Source organism: Podarcis tiliguerta (genome assembly GCF_965153285.1).
Source record: "Podarcis tiliguerta genome assembly, chromosome: 16".
NCBI lineage: Eukaryota > Metazoa > Chordata > Lepidosauria > Squamata > Lacertidae > Podarcis > Podarcis tiliguerta.
The window spans coordinates 2846874-2873359 of NC_139549.1; the positions used below are offsets into that span (position 1 = coordinate 2846874).

At 49.3% G+C, this 26486-nt stretch overlaps 2 protein-coding genes across 8 annotated transcripts in view; both read left to right on the forward strand.

Moving 5' to 3' along the window:
* The window catches only part of LOC310666055 (semaphorin-7A-like), a 33575-nt gene extending 30747 nt beyond the window's left edge, over positions 1-2828 (forward strand). For both annotated transcript variants that reach the window (XM_083416587.1, XM_083416588.1), the window contains exon 14: positions 603-2828. In XM_083416587.1, the coding sequence (XP_083272713.1) occupies positions 603-940 (338 nt within the window). In that variant the 3' untranslated portion in view covers positions 941-2828. The remainder of the gene's footprint in view (positions 1-602) is intronic.
* Positions 2829-3567: 739 nt separating this feature from the next.
* The window catches only part of TDRKH (tudor and KH domain containing), a 29738-nt gene continuing 6819 nt past the window's right edge, over positions 3568-26486 (forward strand). For 2 of the 6 annotated variants that reach the window (XM_083416520.1, XM_083416517.1), the window contains exons 1-11: positions 3893-6434; positions 7329-7471; positions 9758-9864; positions 11202-11391; positions 13097-13230; positions 14234-14546; positions 17726-17889; positions 19208-19389; positions 21251-21315; positions 23343-23494; positions 24062-24184. In XM_083416520.1, coding sequence (XP_083272646.1) covers positions 7348-7471; positions 9758-9864; positions 11202-11391; positions 13097-13230; positions 14234-14546; positions 17726-17889; positions 19208-19389; positions 21251-21315; positions 23343-23494; positions 24062-24184 — 1554 coding nt within the window. In that variant the 5' untranslated portion in view covers positions 3893-6434; positions 7329-7347. Of the gene's footprint in view, positions 6435-7328; positions 7472-9757; positions 9865-11201; positions 11392-13096; positions 13231-14233; positions 14547-17725; positions 17890-19207; positions 19390-21250; positions 21316-23342; positions 23495-24061; positions 24185-26486 lie in introns of all 6 variants that reach the window. The other 4 variants (XM_083416515.1, XM_083416518.1, XM_083416519.1 and 1 more) reach the window with 4 other exon arrangements.

Here is a 26486-nt window from a genome sequence, read left to right on the forward strand (position 1 = left end):
TGACCAATATACCAGCATTTTATGCTAAATTGCATTCACACCAGTGGGTGTGATGTGATACAATGAATATCACTGGACAACACTATTACACTTGCATCCTTTCTGTTCCTCCATGGAAACCTCAGGAAAGAACTGAGCGCTAACATACTGCCCCACATTTGGTCACTTTACTCCTGCAATCTTCTGGGTCCAGTGGGTTGCAAAATGAGCTTTTTCTGGAATTAGAAAACAAGGAAATGAATGCTGAGCACGTGCTATATTCCATTAGGTTTCCATTAAGTGGCTTTTACATCACATGAAAGCTCAGATATAATGGCGAAATGGAATAAACTGCTGTTTCAATGCAAGCCCATTGGCCTTAAGTGATGCGAGGCTTGGTTTCTGTTAAATGTCTTGATGGTAAGTGAAGTTCTACATGGTGCCAATTCTCTAGAACAGGGGTTGGGAACCTTTATCCAACTGAAAACTGCCTTCCTTTCAGAGCAACTTTCTGAGGGCCTTCTGGAGGAGGAGCCTTAGTTGAACCTGCAAACAAACCTAAAATTGGTTTCTCCTCTGTTTTTTTTCTCTCTCTCTCTCTCTTTAAATGTTGACCCTTGAAGAAAAGTTAGCCCAGGAGGCTCTCAAGAAAGTGAGTGTAGATCCCACTGGCTACATCTACCTGCCGTGCCCTCTGCGGTCTCACCACGCCATCTACACCTGGGTCAAAGATGACAAGACGTACCCATGCTCCATGGATGAACAGTCCTGCACCCTCCGTTTCGGGGAGAGCACCCCGATGGACCAGGGGGTCTTTAAGTGCACCTCCAGGGAAGAAGGTTACCAAGAGGAAATCACAGCCTTCAAAGTCACCCTCAACAGCGGCCGGATCCCAGAGGTCTCCGTGGCTGTCATGGCTATGGGCATATTGTTCCTCACCATAACAATTCTCTTGCTATAGACCAGGCTGCAGATCTCTTCACACACTGCCAACTAATTGTCTGTCTGTCTGTCTTTGAAAACGAAACAAGGGGCACCACATTATCCCGACCCACCTGCCCATTCTTGAGCATTGGGCAAATCGCACCCAATTCAGCAAAAATGGATCCATCATCCATCAACTTTCTCCAAGTCCACCATTTCATCCCACACACACAAAAAGAGAGAATTAATTCCCTGGCTCCCAATTCCAGAATAGCCTTTTACTAGGAAATACTGAGAGTCAGAAGAGAATCAAGGAAGGCAAGACTTGTCATTGATTGTTTGATTTTTCCATTCCAGTACGATTACCAATGAAAGAATGTTTCTTGAGCCATCCTGGACTAAACTCTGGCTCAATCCAACCCCGCAAACCATTTTGTTTTCCCAGTGGCCCTTCCCAACTTGGGTAGAGTTTACCCAGAGTTTATTTCCTTTTTTTAAGCAAACCATTTTCCAGTAATGAAAAGAAATGCACTCCACACTTTATTGTTACATTTCTGTTCTAGATTCTGGACATAATAACCCAAGGCTTTGTCTTGTTGCATGAGCTACACAGTCTGCGAAATCTTTACCGCTAGAAGGCATGGGATTGATTTGGGTTCCATGCCCAACTCTTAAGAATTGGGACTTCTATGTAGCGGAACAGCTTCTGGGCCTGGGCTGCCATTTTGGAGCAAATGTTGGCCAAACTTCTGCCTTACTTCATAAGCTGGATGCCAAAACAGCTGTCAACATCTGCCAGAACTCAACTGCCTGTGTGTTTGAATTCACCCGGAAGCGGATTATCTCAAAAAGATCAAAGTTGGACGCTTTTTGCCGTCGTACCCTCACGCCAATGATTCCTAGCTTCTTTTTCCAGTTTGTCAATGTGCAAGGCCCAGCCTATATAATGTTTACAATCCTAACAGTGCATGCAGTTAGTGCATTTTATATATATATATAAAAATAAGCGGGAAGGTTCTGTAAAGGAGTGAGAGGAAGGATCCAGTTATGAAGGAACGCAACTGTAGGTTGATGACCAGCTGAAAGTGGAGAAGGGGTTTTTGGTTTCATAATGCATAATGAACTTAACCAAACACAAGAGGGGCGAAGCCTGCATTTGGGTTGATCACGGCATGCTCTTTCCCAAAAAAACTTGGGAATTGAAAGAGAGGAACCAGGAAGCTTCTAAAATAACTGCGCCTCTGCCCCAGTGGCAGAGCCTATGCTCGCAATGCCCAGGGTGGGTGCATGCGGGTGCGCCCCCTTCACAAAATTGCAACTGGGGCGACAGACCCCACAGACCCTCCACGCTACGCCTCTGCTCTGCCCACAAGTTACTGGGGAGATTGGCTTTTAAAAAGCGATTCAGCAATTTCTGGACAATTCCTATGGTGGGGTTCATATTTTAGGTTAAGAGGCGCCATGCATCTGAATGCCAGTTGATGGGGGAGATGAGCGAGCAGAGTCCTGTTTTTGGGATCTGGTCGGTTCACTGTGGGAAAACAGTGTGGACGATGGTGTTAGGACAGACGCCAGAGATGCTATTTATTTTATTTAGCAAAATGTATCCGCCGCTTGATTGTAAATAGAACCTCTTAAGCGGTTTGCAGAAAAAATAAAGCGTTTAATATTGTCAAGAAAGTTTGAAAACAGTTTTTTTGAACAAAACAAACAAATGTTCCTATGTTCCCAAGGTTGTGCAGTGGTTAGAGCGTCAGGAAAGACCCAAGGTTTGAATCATGCTTCAGCGAATGCAGTTCACTGGGCATGACATGGGGTGCCCACCTCACAGGGTCGTTGCACGGGGGAGAGAACCACAAACTCAACCTTGGGAAGAAAAAAGGGGGGCTATAGATTTGATGAGTAAATAAATTGATTTAACGCTTGCTGTGGTTTTAACTCTTTATTTTTTATTCTGCGCTGGGCATCCAGCCACACTATATACTCAGGATAGACCTATTGAAATGAATGGGACCTTTAATTGCAATGGGAATTTTAAGTGTTGGGCACAATCCTAACAATACTGATGAGCTCATTTCCTGCTCACACACCCTAATTCCAAAACCATTTGCTTTGTATATTCAGGTAGGTAGCCATGTTGGTCTGAGGTAGGCGAAATAAAAAAAATAAAATATTGTCCAATAGCACCTTAGTTGGTCTCTAAGGTGCTACTGGACAATTTTTTAATTTATTAATTTCACATGCTAGGTGTGTAACCATGGCAACCCCGTAGGCCCAATTTTCCCCCGCAGTGCATTATGGGAAGCCATAAACGGCAGCCTCCTAAGGGCGCAGCGCATCATGGGACCACTTCTGAGCCACCTGTGATGCTAAACAGTTACACCTGCGCGAGAGGACGACGGTTAAGGCTCTCTTCCCGCCCCTCTCCCCCTCCCACCCTCGGGATTGGCTGCCGTCTGGACTTCTCCTTTGCCTATTGGTCGGCTTTTATATTCTCCCTCCTCAGGCACCTATCCCCAGCCTCGCTCACACCTCTACCCCTCCGGCGCTTTGCTTCTTCCTAATTGGCTGCCGCCACCTTTCTCCCTCCGCCCCCATAGTAACTACGCCCCCTCCTCCAGTTGCCTCAGAAACTCAGCACCGCTCTGCCTATTGGTCGAGGACTCGTTGGGAAGCTTTGTGGGCGGGGCTTCCCCTCGCAACGCCCTCCGGCCCCTGGTGCCCAATGAAAATCTCCTCTCCTCCGCAATCGCCCAATTAGAACGGACTCCTCTCTTTATCCCACTCCCTCTCTGAGGGTAGCGTCGAATTGGAATGGTTCGTCCGTCCCGCCTCTCCCTCCCAGCATCTCGCCCAATGACAACTGTTCCTCCGCCCTACTGCTTGGGGCCGCTCCCCTCGGCCAATGAAGGGCAAGGGGCGCGGCTGAGCAGCTGCTACGTAAGCAGGAGGGAGGAGCAGCCTGCGCTGGGCGTCGTCATTCTCATTTGTATTCCGGCGCGGAGGAGAGCGGAGGGCTCCGGGGAGGCGCTCTGGAAGGTCTCTGGGGGATGTCGTCGTGGGGAGGCCGGGGCCTCTGGTTTTGCTCATTTCACTGCCAGGTTTAATGTATTTTAACTAAAGGCAACGGGGAGGGCAAGCCTTGCATTGCATTATTTACATTGCACAGCTTTTAATTTACATTTTCATTCATTTTTCCTACCAGGCTTCTATGATCTTCTCAGAGCACAGGTTTCTGCGTGGGCTTTATATATTTTATTACCTTAAAAAAACCCAAATGAGAGATTAGGATTCTCTGCAGATGTGATTTTTTTATATATAGCAAGCTAATGGGTTTTGCTTGGAGAAATTTGAAAGGGCAAGGTTTTCCATCTATATCTTATTCTTTATTTACTTGCTTACTAGGTCAGCTGGGAGAAATGGGAACGAACCAGGATTCTGCTCGAATTTCATTTACGTTTTTCCGTTTTATTACCAGGTTTAGATTATTATCTCGGATTAAAACCGGAGAGCAGGATTCTGTATGGGAGTATTCATTTCATTTTATTGTCAGGTTTATATGTCTTAACTGAGAGAAATAAGGATGGCAGGGTTATCTTTGTGGGCTTTTATTTACTTTTTCGTTCGTTTTCTTGTCGGGTTCATGGGATTTTCTCAGATAAAAACAGGTAGGCCAGGATTCTGTGTGAGTGGTACTTGCATTTTTAATTCATTTTATTACCAGGTTGATAAATTTTAAATGGAGAGAGAGAACCAAGGCCTTGTTTACATGTACTTTCAGTGTGTCTACTCTGAGTATTTCCTCCATCGCCTATCACACTAAGAATAGCAGAGGAACACACCATATATTTAAAGCGCATGACTTCTTCCAAAGAATCCTGGGAACTGTAGTTTTCTTTTGACATAGTAAACCGCTCTTAACAAGCTAAGGTTCCCAGCAGTCCTTGCTGAAACTCAGGTTCTTTGTATAGTGTCAATATCCCCACGTGTGGGGTGGCTAAGATTCTGTGTGCATGTTGTCTATAATTTTAATTAATTTTATTGCCAAGTTAATATGTTTTACAGCAGATACCTGTTGATTCGCAGAAGGGAGCCTGTTCCATATTCTTTACAGAAAGGCCCGCTGTCCATTGCTGGGAGATGACTCTCTAGGCTGAGTGTAATTAATAGGTGCTATAAATGTTTTAAGTGTTTCGGGATACAAGCGACGTATCAGACATTTTGAATAAAGTGGGACGCAAATATTTTCTAACGTATGAAAAAGATCGCATCGTTTTTCTTAAAAGCCCTACATTTTAATAATTACATGCACCTAATTTTCTCCTCCAACAGAATACCCCTTTCCAAGAAGCCCCCCCAAATAGCTACGTTGAGGGGGTTTACCAAAGCCCTCACAGGCTGTGGCTGAGAAGGGCTCTGTGTGGGGTTGGGGGGAAAGTTGTGTGTTGTTGAGCAAAGAGCAAATTTCAGAAGGATAGAGATGTATGTCGTGTATCTTGTGATTTCAACAAACTTTCCAAAGGTTGGACCATGGCTTTTGCGTTGTTTTCAATCCCTCAGCTCTGGGGTCCTTTAAATAAAAAAGCAACAGCAGGCATTGGGGTTAATGACCGCTGTTTGCACAGAGTTTCAGAGCAGTGGTGAGGCAGCAGCTGCAACCAGATGTTGTGGGGTTGCACCTCTCATCTGCAACTGATGGGAGCTGTGTCACCAGTATATGGAGTTCCCAAAGGCCCACCCCCTTTTGTGATGCAGGGGCTTGCATGTAAAAAAACAAAACCCTTCCTTGCCTTGCTAAAACATTTCAGGGTGTTGGTAGTGACTCAGGGACACTGGTGGGCAGAAGGTTTGGAGCATATAGAAGAAAATGGGCTGCTGTGTAGGGTGTGTCCTGAGCTGTGGAACTCACTGCCACCAGATGTCGCGAGTGCCACAGACTTGGATGGCTTTAAAAGGCCATCAAGCCAATTCACTGTGGAGGGGAAATAATCAAGACATTGGTCATGAAGGCTAGGCAAAATGTCCACGTTCAGAGTGCTCGGTATGTGAATTCCACTTGCTGGAATGAGGGGCAAAAACAGGGCTGTGCTTCACGCATTGCTTTTGCAGTTCCCAGGGTTATGTGGCCTGGCCATTGTGGGAGACAGAATTCAGTCCTTCATTCCAACCCTGCAGGGCTCTTTTGGTCTTTATGCTAGTTAGGAGTGGAACTTCCAGATACTGAGGCAGTATACCTGAGTGTTAGATGCTGGGGACATAGGAAGGAAGAAAGGAAGGCAATCCTCAACCCGTGTGTGTGTGTGTGTGTGTGTGTGTGAAGCTTCATGGGAACATGCTACTGTGGGCGGGGAAAACCTGTGTTTCACCCTGAGGGCCACATTCCCCCTTCGGAAACCTTCCAAGGGCCGCTTGCCAGTGGTGGGCAGAACTGGGTACGGGAACTGATGTAACTGATTTCTGCACCCACTCAAGATGCCACAATCCTTCATCCAGAGGCATGCTCAAGAGTTCACGGGAACTTTAAAGTAAAGGTAAAGGGACCCCTGACTGTAAGATCCAGTCGTGACCGACTCTGGGGCTGCGGCGCTCATCTCGCTTAGTGGCCGAGGGAGCCAGCGTACAGCTTCCGGGTCATGTGGCCAGCAGGACTAAGCCGCTTCTGGCGAACCAGAGCTGCGCACGGAAAAGCCGTTTACCTTCCTGCTGGAACGGTACCTATTTATCTACTTGCACTTTGACGTGCTTTCGAACTACAAGGTTTGCAGGAGCAGGGACCGAGCAACGGGAGCTCACCCCGTCACAGGGATTTGAACCGCCGACCTTCTGATCGGCAAGCCCTAGGCTCTGTGGTGTAACCCACAGTGCCACCCGCGTCCCTTCAAACTTTACAGCCAGGCGAAAAGCAGAAAACCCTGGGTGCAAAACAGGGCCATAGAAGGGTATGGCTTGGGGGAATTTATGAGGGCCGGATGCAGGGGTCCAGAGCGCTGCATTGGGTTCCCCAGGCCTGGTTAAATGGACTCTTGGCCTGTTCTGCCAGGAGTAGTGGGTGGTGGAAGTCAGCCCTGAAAGTGCATTTCTGAAACCACATTGATTCACACACCCCCTGGCTTGGCTCGGCCATCCTCTTTGAAACACAATACCTGGCACCTTCTCCGTTTCTTCCCTTCTCCGAGGTGGGGAGGGGAAACCTCCGACCGGGACAGGAAGGCTGGCTGCAGGCGGCTCCAGGCAGCCGTCCAAACCCTAGAGAAGCAAAGTCATTTCTCAGGCGTCGGCCGGGTTGCTTCCACCGTGGAGCTGCGGTCCCTGTCTGGCGGATCCCGTCTGCTGCTGCTGCTGCTGCTTCCCTGCGGGGCGATGTACTTGGTCGGCCTCTCCCGAGGGGAGATGCAGCTGAGGAAATTCTTCCCCTTCCCGTTTAGGGCACCTCCGGCAGGGGCCATGGCATCCGAGAAGGGCTCCTGGAGCAGTCTGACCACGCTGCAGAAGGTGGCCCTGGCGCTCGGGGTCCCCGCCAGCGGGGCGATTCTGTACATCCTGTACCGCCGCTACCGGGAGAGCCAAGGTGGGTGTGCGCCCTGGGACGGAGGGAAGCGCGGCTGTGCGGCCGGCATCTGCTGCGTGGGTGGCACTGGGCTGTGAACAATCGATCGCGCCTGCCTGCTGTACTCCTCTCCTGTCTGTGTGCGCTGCTCGTTCTGGGAAAGCTTCCAGAGCCGCTTCTGCCCTCGAGCGTTCGCTTGACACTTGCTGTCATTTCGTACGCACATCCCATATTGACATCCTTCCGCCCTTGGGCTCAGGCAGAGGGCGGGGTCGTTGGTGAAACCCGATGGGTGGCAAATGCAGCTTTTAAGTGCTTTCATTTTTGTTGTTGTTGTTGACATATAAAATGCATACATATACATTTACACAATACATGGACACGACACACTACTTTCATAACATAAAACATACCTACATTACTCTAGATGATACCTACCTATACTATACATATCAACATACCTACACACCTACCCCACACGGACACCCACCAAGTGACTTGATTTCCAGCTGTTCTTTTTATGCTACTTTATTTTTCCAACTAGCCTAAACGCATTTCATTATTTCTTTAATCTCTTCTTTTAACTTTACTTTATTCTCCTTTCACTCTAATCATTTTCTGGATTCACTCAGTATCTGTCAGAAATTCTGCTTTTCCCACATAAATTTTGATGTATTCCTTAAAGATAACCCACTCCCTATTCACTTTTTGTACCATAATCTCCTCTTATCCTCCCTGTTAGTTCGGCAGTATGGAAGTATTCCATCATTTTAGATAACCAGTCTGTTTTAGTTGGGACGCTGCTGCTTTTCCAATTTTGGGCAGTCGACAACCTTGCCGCCGTAGTTGCATACAGAAATATTTATGTAAGCTTTTAAGTGCTTTTAGCCTATTCTTGCTTGGAAGTTGAGTCCAGCTGTGTTCGGTGGAGCCTCCTGACTCGCCACATGGCACGTGTTGGGTCAGAACCAGGATTTCAAGGACCCCTTTTGAAATCCCGGAGAGAGCGCGGACTGCTTGGCTGCTTGCTCTCTGCTCTTCCAACTTACTGGTCTCCTCTTCCCTCATCCCAGCAAGGAAAGTGCTGGGTCTCTATAGACAGGTTCATACAGAATTGGAGAGCTGGAAGGAACCCAAAGAGTCATTGCAATGCGTAAGAGTTTGTTTTCTCCTCTTGAAAAGCACTATGCTGTGTCAAGGAGATGCTGTGATGGCTGGCAACAGAGGGAAAGCGCAGCCGCCGTGTGAATTATTAACAATAATAATAATAATAAATTTTATTTATATCTCGCCCTCCCCAGCCGAAGCCGGGCTCAGGGCGGCTAACAACAATAAAACAGTACAAAAGTACAGCACAAACAACACTCTAAAATCATTCATTATAAAATTAATTAATTCAAGCCACTGGCAACCATTGGGCCAGAGCTCCGCGAAGATTGCCGAGGGAGGGAGTCAGGCTGTGCCCTGGCCAAAGGCCTGGTGGAACAGTTCTGTCTTGCAGGCCCTGCGGAAAGATGTCAATAATAAAAAAATTTATTTATTTTAACAGTACTGTACTAATAAAAATTGGCCGGGTTCACCGTTCCCCATCCTTATTTTCTAGCCTGCTCCATGGGGGTAGCAGTGTTGGTCAAGAATATTACGGGAGCCCTTAATAATAATATTTTTTTATTTATGCCCCGCCCTCCCCGGCCAGAGCCGGGCTCAGGGCGGCTAACACCAGTAAAATTACAATCAAAACATAATAGGGGGGGAAAGCAAATTTAAAATACAGGTGGATCAGGCCCATCTAGCCCACATCACAAGGGCAATCCCCCGCCGTAGTTTATGTCCATCGGTATTCAAGGGCCTTGCTGCTTCCAACCGTGGAGAACAGAGTATAACAGCCATGGCCAGTAGCCATTGATAGGGAATTCCTCTAGTTCTATAATATCTTGAGAAGATCAGGCCAAAGGGAGCCCTTCTGACCACGCATCCTGTTCTCACACCGGCCGGCCAGATGCCCCCAAGGGAAACCCCCAAGCGGGGACCTCAGTACAGCAGCATATCTCCCCACTTGCTGTTCCCGGCAACGGGCATTCAGTGGCACCGTGCCTCCCGCAGCGGAAGTGGCACAGAGCCTTTGTGGCTAGTAGATGGGCAGGTCCCTGAGCTCTTGAGTGGGCAGGGAGGCCGGCCACCATCTCTTCCCTGGGGTGATGGCCTCACGGCTGCCGAGGAAAAACAGCTGCCTCAAAAATGGGGGGATGTTTTGGGTCCTCATCGCTCTGTGTGTCTGTTGTCTTTCTCCCTGGCTGGGGCTTCCAGAGGAGCGGGTGACGTTTGTGGGCGAGGAGGAGCTCCAGGTGGAGATGAAGGTCCCGAAGGATGCCGTGAAGCTGCTCATCGGGCGCCACGGAGCCAACGTCAAGCAGGTAGGTTTGCTGACTCCTGGAGCCTGGTGGATTCGGCGCTGCCCTCAGCTCAACGGGGAGGGAGAAAACAGCGCCTTGGGCCTGACCCCCGCATCTCTGGGTTAAAGCCAGGGGTCCCCAACCTGCTGCCCATGGGCCGGAAGCTGCCCACAGAGGCTGTTTAACTGGCCCACGAGCCGCCCCCGAACCAAGCTGCCCGCTTGGCGAATCCCAGCGTACTGTGCCAAACCGGCGGAGCGGGGACTCTCCTCTGAGACCTCGGAAATTGCTTCTGCATATGCCCAGATGCCGGAAATCATGTCTGCTCATGTCCACGGTGCCAGAAATCGTTTCTACACATGCCCAGACACCGGAAATCGTGTCTGCGGGGCCAGAAATCACTTCTGCACATGCCCAGACGCTGGAAATCGTGTCTGCACATGTCCGTGGTGCCAGAAATCACTTCTGCACATGCCCAGATGCTGGAAATCATGTCTGCGGCACCAAAAATCACTTCTGCACAAGCGCGATTTTCAGCATCTTGGCCTTCGCAGAAGTGATTTCCAGTGTCGCAGACATGCGCAGACGCGATTTCTGGTGCTGCGCCGGTCTGGACCACAGAGGATCTCCGTGGTAGTGATTCAGCCCATGTCCGGTAACCCTTGCCAACCCCTGGTTAAGGCCCTTGCAGGGTTACGGTTCCTCAGAGTTCCCCACAAAGTGGGGCTCTGTAGTGGCAGGAAAGGGTAGCTATATGAGGGGACCAGCGGGGGTCTCCTAACGGCTCGCTTAACTAACAGCAGCCCCCCAGGATTCTTTTGAGGGAAGGTACGACTTCTTAAATTGATATCGTGGTGCTTTAAATGTTTGGTGTGAATGCAGCCTTCATTTCTTCGCCTTGCAGAAATCAGCAGGGAAGAGGATATCGGGACCAGGCTAGAATTATTTAATAAGGCTAGAATTAGTTACCCAAAGAATTCTGGGAGCTCTAGTTTCAGGGTGCTGAGGGTAGTCAGTAATAGGTAGCCCTATTACACCTTCACAGAGCCGCAGTTCCCAGAGTGCTTTAACAACCAGTCCGTCTTCTGGGAATCGTAGCTCTGGGAGGGAAATAGAGGGGTGTTCCCCTAACAATTCATATCACTCTGAACAACCAACAGCTCCCAGAATCCTCTGAGGGAAGCGGCGACCGTTTAATCCTCACGCTGGTGTGATTGGGGCCTCTGCCGCCATTTATAAAATTGGATGAGGCCCCCACCGTAGAGGCTGCTGGGAACCGGGCGCACTCCGACCTGGCCCGGCCATCGCTGTTTTGGAGATTGCTGAGGCTGAAGAGCCCCTGTCCCCTCTCTCCGCAGCTGCGGAAGGAGACCCAGGCCCGCATTGACGTCGACGTGGAGGATTCTGGCGAGGAGCGCCTGATCCGCATCTGTGGCTCCGCCGTCCAGGTGTGCAAGGCCAAAGCCGCCATCCACCAGATCCTGGAGGAGAACATGGTTGTGACTGAAAAGATCCTCGTGCCCCAGCGTGCCGTGGGGCGCATCATTGGTAATCCCTGTTCTGCGTCCTCTAAATCCCTCGAAACTTTCTTGCGCTTTGTTTTGATTGGGTGGCGGGAAGCCTGCACGCTTGGCGCATGTCCTGGGCTTATAAACCAACAGCAAGGGAACTTCAGGTGCCATTACTGTTGGGGGTTGGCCTAGTGGTTAGAGTCTTGGACTCGGACCTGGGAGACAAGGGTTCAAGTCCCGCTGGAGTACAGGGTCAGGTTTAAAGTGCTGGTTTTGACTTTTAAAGCCCTATGAGGCCTAGGAGCCGCATACCTACGGGACTGCCTCTCCTGGTATGCCCCACGGAGGACCTTAAGGTCCATAAATAGCAACACTCTAAAGGTCCCAGGTCGCAGTGGTTAGATTGGTCTCAACTAGGGCAGGGCCTTTTCAGCACTGGCCCCAACTTGGTGGGAATGCTCTGTCACAAGAGACTTGACATCTTTCCCCAGGGCCTGCAAGACAGAGCTGTTCCGCCTGGCCTTTGGTTTGGACTCAGTCTGACCCTTATGTTTCCCTTCCCTTACGGTTTTGATTTATGGGCTATTTTTAAAATGAGGCTGCATTTTAAATTTCTTTTTAACCTGTATTTTAATTTGGGGTTTTTTTCCTATTATGTTTTTATTGTAATTTTACTGGTGTTAGCCGCCCTGAGCCCGGCTCTGGCCGGGGAGGGCAGGGTATAAATAAAATTTATTATTATTATTAGCCTTGAAGCTTACTGGGTGACACTGAGCCAGTCACAGTCCCTCATCCTAATGTGCCTTGCTGTGTTGCGAGGGTAAAATGAAGGGTGAAGACCATCTATAGTATTATTTCATAGAAACATAGAATTGTAGAATTGAAAAGGGACCCACAGGGGCCATCTAGTCCAACCCACTGCAAAGCAGGAAGCATGGCTGAAATATCCCCGACAGGTGGCCACCCGACTCTTATTTAGCAACCTCCCCTAGAGGAGAGTCCTCTACCTTCCAACGCCATCTCTATTGAATGGCTCTTGCCGTCAGAAAGTTCTTCGTGATCTTTAGCCGGAATCTCCTTTCTTGAATCCATTGCTTCAGGTCCTGCCCTCCGGGGCAGCAGGAAACCAGCTTGCTCCACACGACAGCCCTTTAGATATTTAAATATTACTTTTAAATTTTATCACCTGCATAGGTCAGCGGTGTCCGCAAAGCCCCCAGGCTCTGCAAACTCGGATCAGCCACTTGGCAGTTTGCTGGACTCTGCCTTTGCCCCCCATGTCAGGGTTTGCAGACTCATCAGCCTAGGAGGAAACGAGCAGAAAGTTAACAGGGCAAATATTTTGCAACTTGTAGATTAGCCTCTTTGGGCCTATATAGTTTGTTATTATTTATTTGGAGCATTTGGTGCCCTCTGCTTCAGGCATAAAGGCTCCAGGAGTGGTTTACATATGGTCAAAAGAAGATAATCCCTACCTCTGAGCTTGCGATCTTTTTTTTTCCCTAAGGACAGCACACAAGGAAAGAGGAACTGGGAGGGTAGAGGAAAACAAAAGCCCCAACACTCAGGCACCGATTTCTAAACAGCTGCTCAAATGACCAAATGGGCCTCCGGCGAAGCTGATGGAGGGAGCCTTCCTCTTCCAGTCTCTTCCAGTGTTACAATGGAGGTGCCCTCAGAGGACAGTGGAGAGGACAGGACACGATCCTTGCGGTTTCTGCTAACCTTTTCTCGTCCCCCAGGCAGGGGCGGGGAGACGGTGCGAGCCATCCACCAGAGCACGGGGGCCAAGATCGATTGCGACCGCGAAGGGAGTTTTTCGCTCACCCGCCAGATCACCCTCTCTGGGACTCGCCAGGAGGTGCTGGCAGCTAAGGTGAGCCCCTGCCCTGCTCCCCAGCTGCCGGCGTCGTGGTGGGCGACTCCGATTCAATCTCACCATGTGCCTTACACCCTCTGAAGCTGCAGGCATAGCCTCCTTTCTAAGCAGGGGGCCAACCGCCCTTCCAAAGAATCCTGGGAAGTATAGTTTAAGGGTGCTGGGAGTTGTAGTTCTGTGAGGGTTAAGCTACAGTTTGGGGATTCTAGAGGAGGTAAATATGTGGTGTCTATGCCAGTTCTGTTTCAGAAAGTGGCACTGTTGGGTTTTTATTTTTTTATTTGGGGGGCGGCGAGAAACTTCTCTGTGAAACTCATTTGCTTTTTTATAATTATTTTTCGAGGAGGTTTTTTAATTGTAATTAAGTGCAACTTATTTCCAAGGCTGGGTTTTATTGTTGAGCCTGGATGCTGCTATACTGGGCTCCTTGTTCCTGTATTTTTAAGATTTTTGATTCCTTGTGTGGCAGAAGTGAGGAAGTTTCATTCAGTCCCTCCTCTCTCTCTCTCTCTCGCTCACACACACATAATAATAATAATAATAAATTTATTTATTTATACCCCACCCATCTGACTGGGATTCCCCAGCCAATCTGGGCAGCTTCCAACAACAGATTAAAAATACATTAAAACCTCAGTCATTTAAAACTTCCCTAAACAGGGCTGCCTTCAGATGTCAGGTAGTTGTTTATTTCTTTGACATCTGATGGGAGGGCGTTCCACAGGGCGGGTGCCACCACCGAGAAGGCCCTCTGCCTGGGTCCCTGTTAACTTTGCTTCTCACAGGGAGGGAACTGCCAGAAGGCCCTCGGAGCTGGACCTTCTGATCGGCAAGTCCTAGGCCTCTGCAGGGGCGCGATCCCTTGGCCAGCCAGGCTGCAAGCTGAATCGGGACCCCTGAAATACGTTGGGAGCCAGTTCCGACTGCAGCCTGCCCTAGACGAAGGGAACTCGCACCCGGCCCATCAGCATCCTTTGCTACTCTTCCAAATCTCCCGTAGAAGCTGATCGCGGAGAAGGTTTTGGAGGACGAGGCCTTCCACAAGAAACTCTCGCACGCGGCTTTGGCCCGGTCCCAGCGGAAGCAGCCTCTGGGCACGAGGAAAGAGGACACTGGCGGCAGCGGCGATCACAGGGGGGATTCTCCTTGCACCGGAGAAGCTTTCCGCCAGCCGCTGGGGACCAAACGCCAGGAAGGAGCCGCTGGGAAATTTCCAGAATATCCCCCCGAGGAACCCCAGGAGCCTAGGAGCGAAGGCGGATCCTCCGAGGAGTCCTTATCGGAAACCTCTTGCCTGAGCTATGCTTTTGAAGGTAAGCGGAACGAGGCAGACTTTATCTCTCTCTTTTAAAAAATACTGTATTTTTCGCCCTATAGGACGCACTTTTTCCCCTCCAAAAATGAAGGGGAAATGTGTGTGCGTCCTATGGGGCGAATGCAGGCTTTCGCTGAAGCCTGGAGAGCGAGAGGGGTCAGTGCGCACCGACCCCTCTCGCTCTCCAGGCTTCAGGAGAGCCGCAGCACCAGCCCCACAAGCTTGGGGGACAGCGGGGAGGCAGAACGCTGCCATCCTGCTGTCTCCCGATGTGGTTTGGAGGCTGACGGCTGGGAGACGCGTGCTTCTCCCCGCCGCCAGCCCCGCAAGCTCTGGGGACAGCGGGGAGGCGCAGCGCGTCTTCCCGCTGTCCCCGGACCTGGTCTGCAGGCGGGCGGCGGGGAGAAGAGCGCTTCTCCCCACTGCCGGCCCTACAAGCGCCTGGGGGGGGGGAATAATTTTTTTTTCCTTTATTTCCCCCCAAAAAAACTTGGTGCGTCCTATGGGCCGGTGCGTCCTATGGGGCGAAAAATACGGTAATAATTTCCCCTCCTTTGCTGTTGTCCAGAAAGCCCATTCAGAGGTAGGCTGCCTCTGGAGCTGGAGGTTCCATTTAATTATCAGCTGTTGGTCGGCTTCTCTGTCAGCTTGTCTGATCTCTTCGAGGCTTTAGAAGCTGTCTTAAGATGGTGGCCAGGCCCATAGGTAGTTGCGCTGAGTTAATTCAGTTGTGAGGACTAGAAACCTTCCCCACGCCCAATATAATTTTTATTGCGTTTCCATTTTTTTTTACAAATTAGCTTCAATTGAAAGAATCGGAAATCGGGAAGACCTAAATTTTAATAAGGAATGGGGGGAATTTATAACATATCTCAAAGAACATTGTAAACAGTTGAAATCGTTGGATTGGAATATCGCTTGTAGTTTAATGGTGAATTTTGAATACAGTGGAGAGACAAAAGATTTGGATTGCAGTCGTGCCTCGGAAGCTGAACGGAATCTGTTCCGGAAGTCTGTTCGGCTTCCAAAACATTCGGGAACCAAGGCGTGGCTTCCGATTGGCTGCAGGAAGTTCCTACAGCCAATCAGAAGTCACAGAAGCCCCATCAGACGTTTGGCTTCCAAAAGAACGTTTGAAAACCCGGAACAATCATTTCCGGGTTTGCGGCATTCAGGAGCCAAAACGTTTGAGACGCAAGGCGTTTGTACAACTGCTGAGGTACAGCTGTATTAGGAAAGATGTAGGAGAAAATTATTAACAATAGGACCCAAAAAGGGGAGGGAAGTTCTAGAGATTCCTTGGAATGTTGTTTTTATGTTGTATGCTGGACATGTGACTAAAATTTTAATCTGAAAAACCACATATATTTTTTTAAAAACAACAAGAACAAATTAAACAGTTACATTGTTTCATGTATTGACTTTCCACCTGGGAATGATGATGATGGTGATGATTTTATTTCTGTAACTGACTAGTCCAGGCATAGGCAGACTTGGCCCTCCAGATGTTTTGGGACTACAACTCCCATCATCCTTAGCTAACAGGACCAGTGGTCAGGGATGATGGGAGTTGTAGTCCCAAAACATCTGGAGGGCCGAGTTTGCCTATGCCTGGCCTAGTTGTTAGATTGGTGTGTGTAGATGTCTACAGCTGTAGAAGCGGCTGTTACCTTTGACAATAAATAGCTGACTCTCTGCTGTGTGTTAACCCGCTTCCAGGAGGTAATCATGAGGACTAGTGCCTTTTGTTTTTTGGTAGGATAGGTTGAAATAGATTTCCCACAGCTGCAATCTTACCTCCCATTTTGATTTTTGGGCACCTTATTTGTCTACCTTAACCATTCCAAAACTTAGGCGGGCCTTTACACTGGCCAGACTAAATATGTTACCGTCAGCTGTTCTTGAAGGTAGATATCAAAAAATTCCATTTGAGAACCAGCTCTGCCCCTGTGGAGCTGGCTATGTAGAGACGGTGTCACACGTTCTCTTGTCTTGCTCCCTATATAAAGATCTCAGGGACGAGACCATCACGCCGCTCCTATCTGCCATCCCGGGCCGCTCTTGCGAAGCCAAATTGTTCTCTCTCCTAGCCGACCAGAACAGCTCGACAACAGAGAAGGTTGCCAAATTTATCAAGAGAGCAATGAGACTGAGAGCTGGTATCTGAATGATATCAGTGTCGTCACCCGGATTCCTCGCCTAGGTTTTTATGATTATTATCATTATGTTTTATTATTATTATTTTATTACTTCTGCCAAGTTTTAAGTACTGAGATTATTAATTTACCTAGGGTTTTAATAGGTCACAAGATTTTATGGTAACTATATCTGTAATGTATTCCTGTTGGTGTTTGTCCTTTGATGCTATGGCCTGTCGGCTATGCAAATAAAGTCTAGTTACTTACTTACTTACTGCAATCTTACCTGATGCTGGGGCTCCTGCGGAGGCGCCATCGTTGGGGTGTTGTCTAGGGAGGAAGAGATGGGGGGAGGGAAACTATGAGTCCGATCCTGACCGCTCCAGCCATCTGTTTAGACTCGCAGCGGTTCTCAACCTGTGGGTCCCCCCATGTTGTTGGACTACAACTTGTCGTTTTGCAAGCCCCCTCCATAGAGGCTGGCCCCTCTCATTGTCCTTGGAGCTTCCTTACCGGTAACCTCCTCTGGCTGATATCCAGACAGACCAGGGAGATTTTGATAGGCGACATTTTCCCAAGCGTGGGTAAAATGCACAACCCCTCCCTCCTGCTTCCGCAGGGGAAAGAAAATAAGTCAGAAATCTGTTTGCATGATGTTTATTTCTGACATTACAGCACTAGAGAAAAACACGTCCTTTCAGTTCTGTTCTTCTAGCAAGTCAGACAAACTTCCTGAACATGCGCACACAGAAGGTTTCAAGTTACACTCTTCACAAAGACTTATCCAGCCTGTGAACGTCCTGGGAAACTCCTCTTTCCCACAGATAGGCGCATCATATGATGTCAACAATCTGTGTGTCTGCAGCGGTGATGTTTCCATATACTGACACAACTCCCATCATCCCTGAGCTCTGGCCTTGCTAGCTAGGGGTGATGGGAGTTGTAGTCCAACAACATCTGGGGACCCACAGGTTGAGAAAGGCTGGTTTAGAGAGAGGGCTGGCCTCTGCTCCTCACTTTCCTCCTTCTGGGTCTTCAGTCCCCAGCCCGGACTTCAGCTTCCACGCCAATGAGCACCTGGAAGTCTACGTCTCGGCCTCCGAGAGCCCAAACCACTTCTGGATCCAGATTATCGGCTCGCGCACCTTCCAGCTGGACAAGCTCACCCGCGAAATGACTCAGTACTACGACAGCGGCCTTTCGGTGAGGATTTGTGCGGCGGGAGAAGCCCCTGGCGTGGGGGGAGAGGAGGGCACCCCCTTCGTTCCCTCGCCCACCCGGTCTGAGCTCCGGGTCCTTTTGCAGTGCTAGTGTGTGGGTGTGTGCGAGGGTCCCCTCCTAGTGCCTCTGTTCCTCATGTAGCCTTCTTAGACTGGTGGGGTCTGCGATGCTCCCGGGAGGGAGAAAGGAAGTCAAATGACACCGAGGTTGATTCAGAGAAAGAGTTTATTCTGCTCTCCGGATAGCAGAAGGCACTTGCGTGGACAGCAAGTCCAAAGAAATGAGAGATTCCATGCTGTATATATATCCTCCAGGCACCCTCTCCCCCCTTCCCCAGGAATCCAGCTACGTAAGCTTATACAGTGGTACCCCGCAAGACGAATGCCTCGGAAGACGAAAAACTCGCTAGACGAAAGGGTTTTTCGTTTTCTGAGTTGCTTCGCAAGATTTTCCTAAGGGCTTGCTTCGCTAGACGAAACAGCCCTGCCTCTCCTGTCATGGCGACGGTCACTGCACGCACGCTCGCTTCCCCGCTCCTCCGGCTCCCTCCCACCTTCCTGCTGACGGCTCCTCCGGCACCTTCTGGCCGTCCTTCCGGCTGCCTCGCGCCACTGCCCACCGCCCTCGCGCGCTCCTCTGAGAGAGCTGTTGCCGCCAGCAGCCAGCGTTGCAGCCGGAGTCGCGCTCCTGAGCCCCGCTGCCCTCCAGCAGCCGCGTTGCGCGGTGTCCACAAGGCGCGGGTGAGTCCAAGGACCGGCTGCGGCAGCTGCCCTGCTTCTCCCCACCCCTCCCCGCCGTGGTGCTTCGCAAGACGAAAAAACTCGCTCTACAAAAAAACTCGCGGAACGAATTAATTTCGTCTTGCGAGGCACCACTGTACACGTAAGTTGACATCACAGATGTTCCTGCTCCTGTACTCTTGACCATAAAAGGGTGTTCCTGTTCCTGTGTTCCTTATCTTGGGGTAAGAAGGTCACCAACTCTAAGAGCACTCCTGGTGCCGTTCCCGGGGGGCTGACAAGGTCTGTGTGTCAGTGTGGTCAGGATGTAAGATAAGACCCAGATGTGTCATCCCTGCTCCACTTTGGAACTGATAAGGCCATTCATTAGGCGTCGCGGACTGATAAAGGAGAGAGCTCTGTTTATACAGCTGGGTTCCTGTTACACATTTGCTCAAGAGCTCAAGTTAATGGTTTTTAGCTCATGCACCCTAGGAGAAGGGAGAATGGGATTTTGGGGCCCGTTTCAGACTGACTGCACAGTCAGATTTTAGATTTGGGAAACCCATTCCTTCACTCAGGCTCCCCAGCCGGAACCCCTGAAGGTGAACGTGGGGGACATCGTGGCCGCCCCGTACCCTGAAGACCGCGCCTGGTACAGAGCCAGAGTCCTCGGCACACTGGCCAATGGAAACATGGACCTCTACTACGTGGACTTTGGAGACAACGGAGAGGCTCCTTTGGAGAAGCTGCAGCCGTTACGGTGAGGGAGGAAAGAGGCTGGCACCTCTAACCTCTAACTTTACCTCTGTAGGCCGAGGGAGCTGGTGTTTGTCCACAGACAACTTCAGCGTCATGTGGCCAGCATGACTAAGCCGCTTCTGGCGAACCAGAGCAGCGCACAGAAACGCCGTTTACCTTCCCGCCGGAGCGGTACCTATTTATCTACTTACACTTTGATATGCTTTTGAACTGCTAGGTTGGCAGGAGCAGGGACCGAGCAACGGGAGCTCACCCCGTCGCGGGGATTCGAACCGCTGACCTTCTGATCGGCAAGTCCTAGGCTCTGTGGTTTAACCCACGGTGCCACCCATGTCCCAGCTATAGGCATATAAACACATAAAAACTTTAAAATAGACTACCTTAGAGAAATGACCCAAAGTCACCCGTGGATCTGGGTTTGGGAATTTTCTTAACAAACTAGATTGAATCGGGATGGTCTGTGCCTACAGATCTGTGTGCAGAATCTGGCGACAATTCGGGTCATCTTGTGGTCTTTGCCTAACAGGAGAACGAATTTTTGCTTTACCGGGAGGTCAGCAAGCCTCACCAGCAGGGGGTCAATAGTTTCTCTATGTGCCTCAACCCTTGCACCACTTTTAAGAATTGTGCCTTTCCCCCTAAGGAACCCGGGGACTGTAGCTTGTTAAAGGTGATGTTCTGTCTTGGGGTCCCCCTAACGACACTGGGCACCCTTTGCAAACCGCAGTTTCTGGGATCCTTCGCGAGAGGAACCAAGACGGTTTGGAGAGCGCTTTAAACATCTGGTGTGGATGCAATTGTGGTCAGACCTCTGTAGTCTGCACAGGAGAAGAAACGGAAGGGGAGGGAAGAGGAAGAAGGCAAGCTCAGACCCCGTTTCTTAAGGGGAAACCATTCTAGGGAGCCTGATGGAGCGGCTGCTGCGAGGCGACCGGTCCTTCTATGTCAAAAGCCAGATTGGCATCTCTTGGGAGCCGAGCGGGGAGGAATTTCTCCTCCCCTAGTGCCAGCAGTGGCAATTTTAATCTGAAATCTTAGCCGCAGTGCTGTACCCAGAGCTCAGAAACTGCTCGCGCTAATGGAATTCCCTGGTGGCGAAGTATTGGAAAGGGAATCAGTTACCCACTAGGGGAGAGTGGTTATGTAAGCTTTCAGAATTAGCCCAATTGACAGATCTAACAAGACAAAAACCAAAAAGTGAAGTGAAAAAGGAACGGGAGTGTCTAAACGAATCCCCTAAAAGCCAAGGTTCGAGGACAGAAATCTGGCTGAGTCTGGAATAACCTTGTGAAGTGAAAGGATAAGAAAGAGGGATTTATATCTAGATGCTAGGATAGAGATGATCAGGAAAACACAATGAGAGATAAAGGAGGTGCTGTGGGATTGGTGGAAGGCAATGTTTGCTTTTCTTTTTAGTGTTTATATTAACTTGTAAGATGGATTTGTGGGGGGGGGTCGTTTTTTTGTGGGGGGACTGTTGGTTTTTGTGTTTTGTGTACTGTTACTTTTCGATATTTTTCCTGTTGTGGTTGTTGTTTGGAAAATACTAATAAAATGTATAATAATTCTATTTTAAAAAGTGGAATTCCCTGTCGCAAAATGCGCCTGGAGCAATGGGAGTTTCGACCGCTGCCTTTGTGGCGGCGGCCAGTCCTTTGGCAGGCTGCACGTTTAGCCGCCTCCCCCCCCCTCTCTTGGCACCCCGAAAGCAAGAGGTTAAGTCCTTTCCCCGCTGCTGTTGGCTGTCTTTTGAAACGGTGCGCCAAGGCATCTGGGAGGGTGGTTGTTCCCTGGAAGTAAGCGTAAGCCTCTGTTTAAGGCCATGGTGGTTGAGGCCTGTTCCCCATCTTCTCTTCTCCCAGGAGTGACTTCCTCAGCCTCCCCTTCCAAGCGATAGAGTGTGGCCTTGCCGGAATCGCTCCAGCGGGTGAGTTGCATGCTCAGGAACCACCAGCTTGATTCTTCGTAGGCTCAGACACATCCACAGAGGATAAAGAAGCCCAGAAACTCCAGCGGGTACAGAATGCTCCTTACGGAGTCCTTGCCGCGGGATCACATTCATCCAGTACTTTACCAACTGCACTGGCTTCCGGTGGAGCACAGGGTCAGGTTGAAGGTGCTGGTTTTGACCTTTAAAGCCCTGTGCGGCCTAGGACCCTCGTACCTACGGGACCGTCTCTCCTGGTCTGCTCTGCAGAGGACCTTAAGGTCCACAAATGACAACATTTTGGAGGTCCCAAGTCGCAAGGTGGTTAGATTGGTCTCAACTAGGGCCCAGGGCCTTTTCAGTACTGGCCCCGACTTGGTCGGACGCTCTGTCACAAGAGACCAGGGCCCTGCGGGACTTGACATCTTTCCGCAGGGCCTGCAAGACAGAGCTGTTCCGCCTGGCCTTTGGTTTGGACTCAGTCTGACCCTTATGTTTCCCTCCCCTTGTGGTCTTGATTTATCGGCTACTTTTAAAATGAGGCTGCATTTTAAATTGCATTTTAACCTGTATTTTAAATTGGTTCCCCCCCCCCTTTTTTCCCCTATTATGTTTTTACTGTGCTTTTATTGGTGTTAGCAGCCCTGAGTCCTGCTCTGGTCGGGGAAGGCAGGGTATAAATAAAATTTATTATTATTATTATTAAAGGCCACCAGAGCCTACTAGCCTCAATGTTCTGCCTCCACTCTCAGAGGCGAATCGCTTCTGAAAGGCAGACGCCGGGAATCGCAAGTGGGGAGCGTTGCTGCCACGCCTGGTCCTGTTTGGGGGATTCCCAGAAGAGGCATCTGTTTGCCTGCTGTAAGAACAGGGTGCTGGATTTGGTAGGCCTGATCCAGCTCAGATGCTCTTATGTTCTTAACCAAGTCGCCCTGCAGAGCAGGCCATGGAATCAGGATATTCAGGTGAAACTTGAAAAATAAGAATATTGTGGAAAAGTTCATTTATTTCAGTAATGCAACTTAAAAGGTGAAACTAATATATGAGACAGACTCATGACATGCAAAGCGAGATATGTCAAGCCTTTATTGGTTATAATTGTGATGATTATGGCGTACATCTGATGAAAACCCCAAATTAACAATCTCAGAAAATTAGAATATTAAATGAAATCAGCAGAACAAGGATTGCAAATAGAGCAATATTGGACCTCTGAGAAGTAGAAGCATGCATATGTACTCAGTACTTGGTTTGGGCCCCTTTTGCAACCATTTCTGCCTCAGTGCAGCATGGCATAGATGCTATCAGCCTGTGACACTGCTGAGGTGTTATGGAAGACCAGGATGCTTCAATAGCAGCCTTCAGCTTTTAAGCTGAATTACTGAAATAAATGAACTTTTCCACGGTATTCTAATTTTTCGAGTTTCACCAGCAACATGCTGTTGATAAAGACAAGTCCAGTCCACCCTACTAAAAGGTGTCGCTGCCCTTCGGAAGTGACAGTCGAGCTTTTAGCTGATAAAGATCTACAAATTACATGCCTGGTAGTCAAATTTGCTCTGGCAGCTAAGAAGCTCCATTCCAGCTCTGTTGATGCTTTCTTCCATTCTGTTGATGCTACTTTATGCTGTGAATTTTTAATGCTGTAAAATTTCATAGGCTATGCTGTGTGATTTCAGAAGCCTTCCTCTTGCCCTCTGTCGTTCTTGTAAAGGCCTCTGGCTATACACTTTTTTAAATCAATAAAAAGACTAAAGGTTGAGCAGCGCAGGAGAAGGAAACTTGATTGCCAAAGGCCTGAGTTAAAAGGCCACAGACTGGCAAGGATGATGCTAGGCACATCTCCCCGAGGAGAGCATTCCTAGGGCGCGAGGGTCTCACCACCAATAATGCCCTGTTCTCGTGTTGCCACCCCCCATGCACCGCTTGGTTTGGGAGCGCACAGTTTTAATCCACCTTCCAGGGGAGACGCACTTAGGATGGGGCTGCTTGACCTTGATGTCTTTTTGCTTCCATGGCTTGAACAGGAGAGTCCTGGTCCGAAGCCGCGTTGGACGAGTTTGACCGCCTCACACACTGCGCCAAGTGGAAGCCGGTGCTGGCGAAGATCTCCAGCTACCTGCCTGCTGGGAGCAGCACCTGGCCTCACGTCAGATTGTACAATACCACCAGCGGGCAGGTAAGGCACGGTTTGTGTGGCGCTGTTCCGTTGTTGGAGCGTTAAGATCTTAAAAAGGTAAAGGGACCCCAGACCATTAGGTCCAGTCATGGCCGACTCTGGGGTAGCGGCGCTCATCTCACTTTATTGGCTAAGGGAGCCGGCGCACAGCTTCCGGGTCATGTGGCCAGCAGGACTAAGCCGCTTCTGGCGAACCAGAGCAGCGCACGGAAATGCCGTTTACCTTCCTGCCGGAGTGGTACCTATTTATCTACTTGCACTTTGAGGTGCTTTCGAACTGCTAGGTGGGCAGGAGCAGGGACCGAGCAACAGGAGCTCACCCCGTCACGGGGATTCGAACTGCCGATTTTCCGATCAGCAAGTCCTAGGCTCTGTGGTTTATCCCACAGCACCACCCGCGTCCCTGTTAAGATCTTACAACAACTAAAAATCTCGGCCCAATATGGATGTACAGCCCAGGTTCGCTAGCACCCTATTTAAGGGGCAAGGAGGACCTAGTTTGTTCAGGGGTGGGGAACTGGGTCCTTTGCACAAACCACGAGCCCCTCTTTCCCCTTCCGATTTCAGGACATCGACGTCGGCGCCGAGCTGGTGCGGTTGGGCTACGCGGTGCAGTGCCCGCAGGATGGAGACGGCGGGGCTGGAGATGGGCCCGATCCGTTGGACAAAGGTGCTCAGCACAGAAGCCTGGTGAGTAATGGGGTCGGTTGATCTGCCCTCCCTTGCTTTGAATAGGTTGGGCCAGGGGCTCTGGGCTGTGGGCCGGCTCCAAATACTGGGAAACAAGATCCTAGTCCTCATGATTGCAGCCGAAAGATTTGCTCTTGGGCTCTGGGCTCCAGGCCGGTTAGCAAGTGATAAGAGTACAAGATTCTAGTCCTTAGGATGGCAGCTGAAACTCTTGCTAGAAATGGAGAGTGGGTTGGGGGGGCAGGATGTTGGGGGTGGTGCCGTTTGCTGCGTCCCAAAGTCTTTTCTCTCTCTCTTTTTTCTAAAATTTATTTATTGGTTTTCACATATTGTATTACATTACATTACAGATGTACCAAAGCCAACACCATTTCCTCATCTCCCCATACATTTACATTCCCTCAATCCATCATATTATTCTTTTCTCCTTCCTCCCACTTCCCTCCACCCCCACTCAATTTCCCCCACATTATTTTCTCCTATAAAGAAAACAATGCCCGACCTGAAGAATTTGGAGCAAATGATTCAGCAGAGGAAACACAGCCCAGAATAACTAAGGAGATAGTACAAGAATACTTGGCTAGTTTAGATGTATTCAAGTCTCCAGGGCCAGATGAACTGCATCCAAGAGTATTAAAAGAACTGGCAGATGTGATCTCAGAACCACTGGCAGTCATCTTTGAGAATTCCTGGAGAACAGGCGAAGTCCCGGCAGACTGGAGGAGGGCAAATGTTGTCCCTATTTTCAAAAAAGGGAAAAGAGAGGACCCAAATAATTACTGCCCAGTCAGTCTGACATCAATACCAGGGAAGATTCTGGAGCAGATCATTAAGCAAACAGTCTGTGAGCACCTAGAAAGGAATGCTGTGATCACCAATAGTCAGCATGGATTTCTGAAAAATAAGTCATGTCAGACTAACCTGATCTCATTTTTTGACAGAATTACAAGCCTGGTAGATGAAGGGAACGCAGTGGATGTAGCCTGCCTTGATTTCAGCAAGGCATTTGACAAGGTGCCCCATGATATTCTTGTAAAGAAGCTGGTAAAATGCGGTCTTGACTATGCTACCACTCAGTGGATTTGTAACTGGCTGACTGACCGAACCCAAAGGGTGCTCATCAATGGTTCCTCTTCATCCTGGAGAAGAGTGACTAGTGGGGTGCCACAGGGTTCTGTCTTGGGCCCAGTCTTATTCAACATCTTTATCAACGACTTGGATGATGGACTCAAGGGCATCCTGATCAAATTTGCAGATGACACCAAACTGGGAGGGGTGGCTAACACCCCAGAGGACAGGATCACACTTCAAAACGACCTTGACAGATTAGAGAACTGGGCCAAAAGAAACAAGATGAATTTTAACAGGGAGAAATGTAAAGTATTGCACTTGGGCAATAATAATAATAATAATAATAATAATAATAATAATAATAATAATAATTTTTATTTATACCCCGCCCTCCCCAGCCAAGGCCGGGCTCAGAGCGGCTTACAAGATGGGTGACACCTGGCTTGAGAGCAGTACATGTGAAAAGGATCTAGGAGTCTTGGTTGACCACAAACTTGACATGAGCCAACAGTGTGACGCGGCAGCTAAAAAAGCCAATGCAATTCTGGGCTGCATCAATAGGAGTATAGCATCTAGATCAAGGGTAGTAATAGTGCCACTGTATTCTGCTCTGGTCAGACCTCACCTGGAGTACTGTGTCCAGTTCTGGGCACCGCAGTTCAAGAAGGACACTGACAAACTGGAACGTGTCCAGAGGAGGGCAACCAAAATGGTCAAAGGCCTGGAAATGATGCCTTATGAGGAACGGCTAAGGGAGCTGGGCATGTTTAGCCTGGAGAAGAGGAGGTTGAGGGGTGATATGGTAGCCATGTTCAAATATATAAAAGGATGTCACATAGAGGAGGGAGAAAGGTTGTTTTCTGCTGCTCCAGAGAAGCGGACACGGAGCAATGGATCCAAACTACAAGAAAGAAGATTCCACCTAAACATTAGGAAGAACTTCCTGACAGTAAGAGCTGTTCGACAGTGGAATTTGCTGCCAAGGAGTGTGGTGGAGTCTCCTTCTTTGGAGGTCTTTAAGCAGAGGCTTGACAACCATATGTCAGGAGTGCTCTGATGGTGTTTCCTGCTTGGCAGGGGGTTGGACTCGATGGCCCTTGTGGTCTCTTCCAACTCTATGATTCTATGATTCTAAATTTACAATAATCTTTGCATTCTACAGTCTTCTCAAATCATCCGTATATTCTAATTATCTTTCCTTATTAATTTTTCTTCCATCCAGTACTTCACA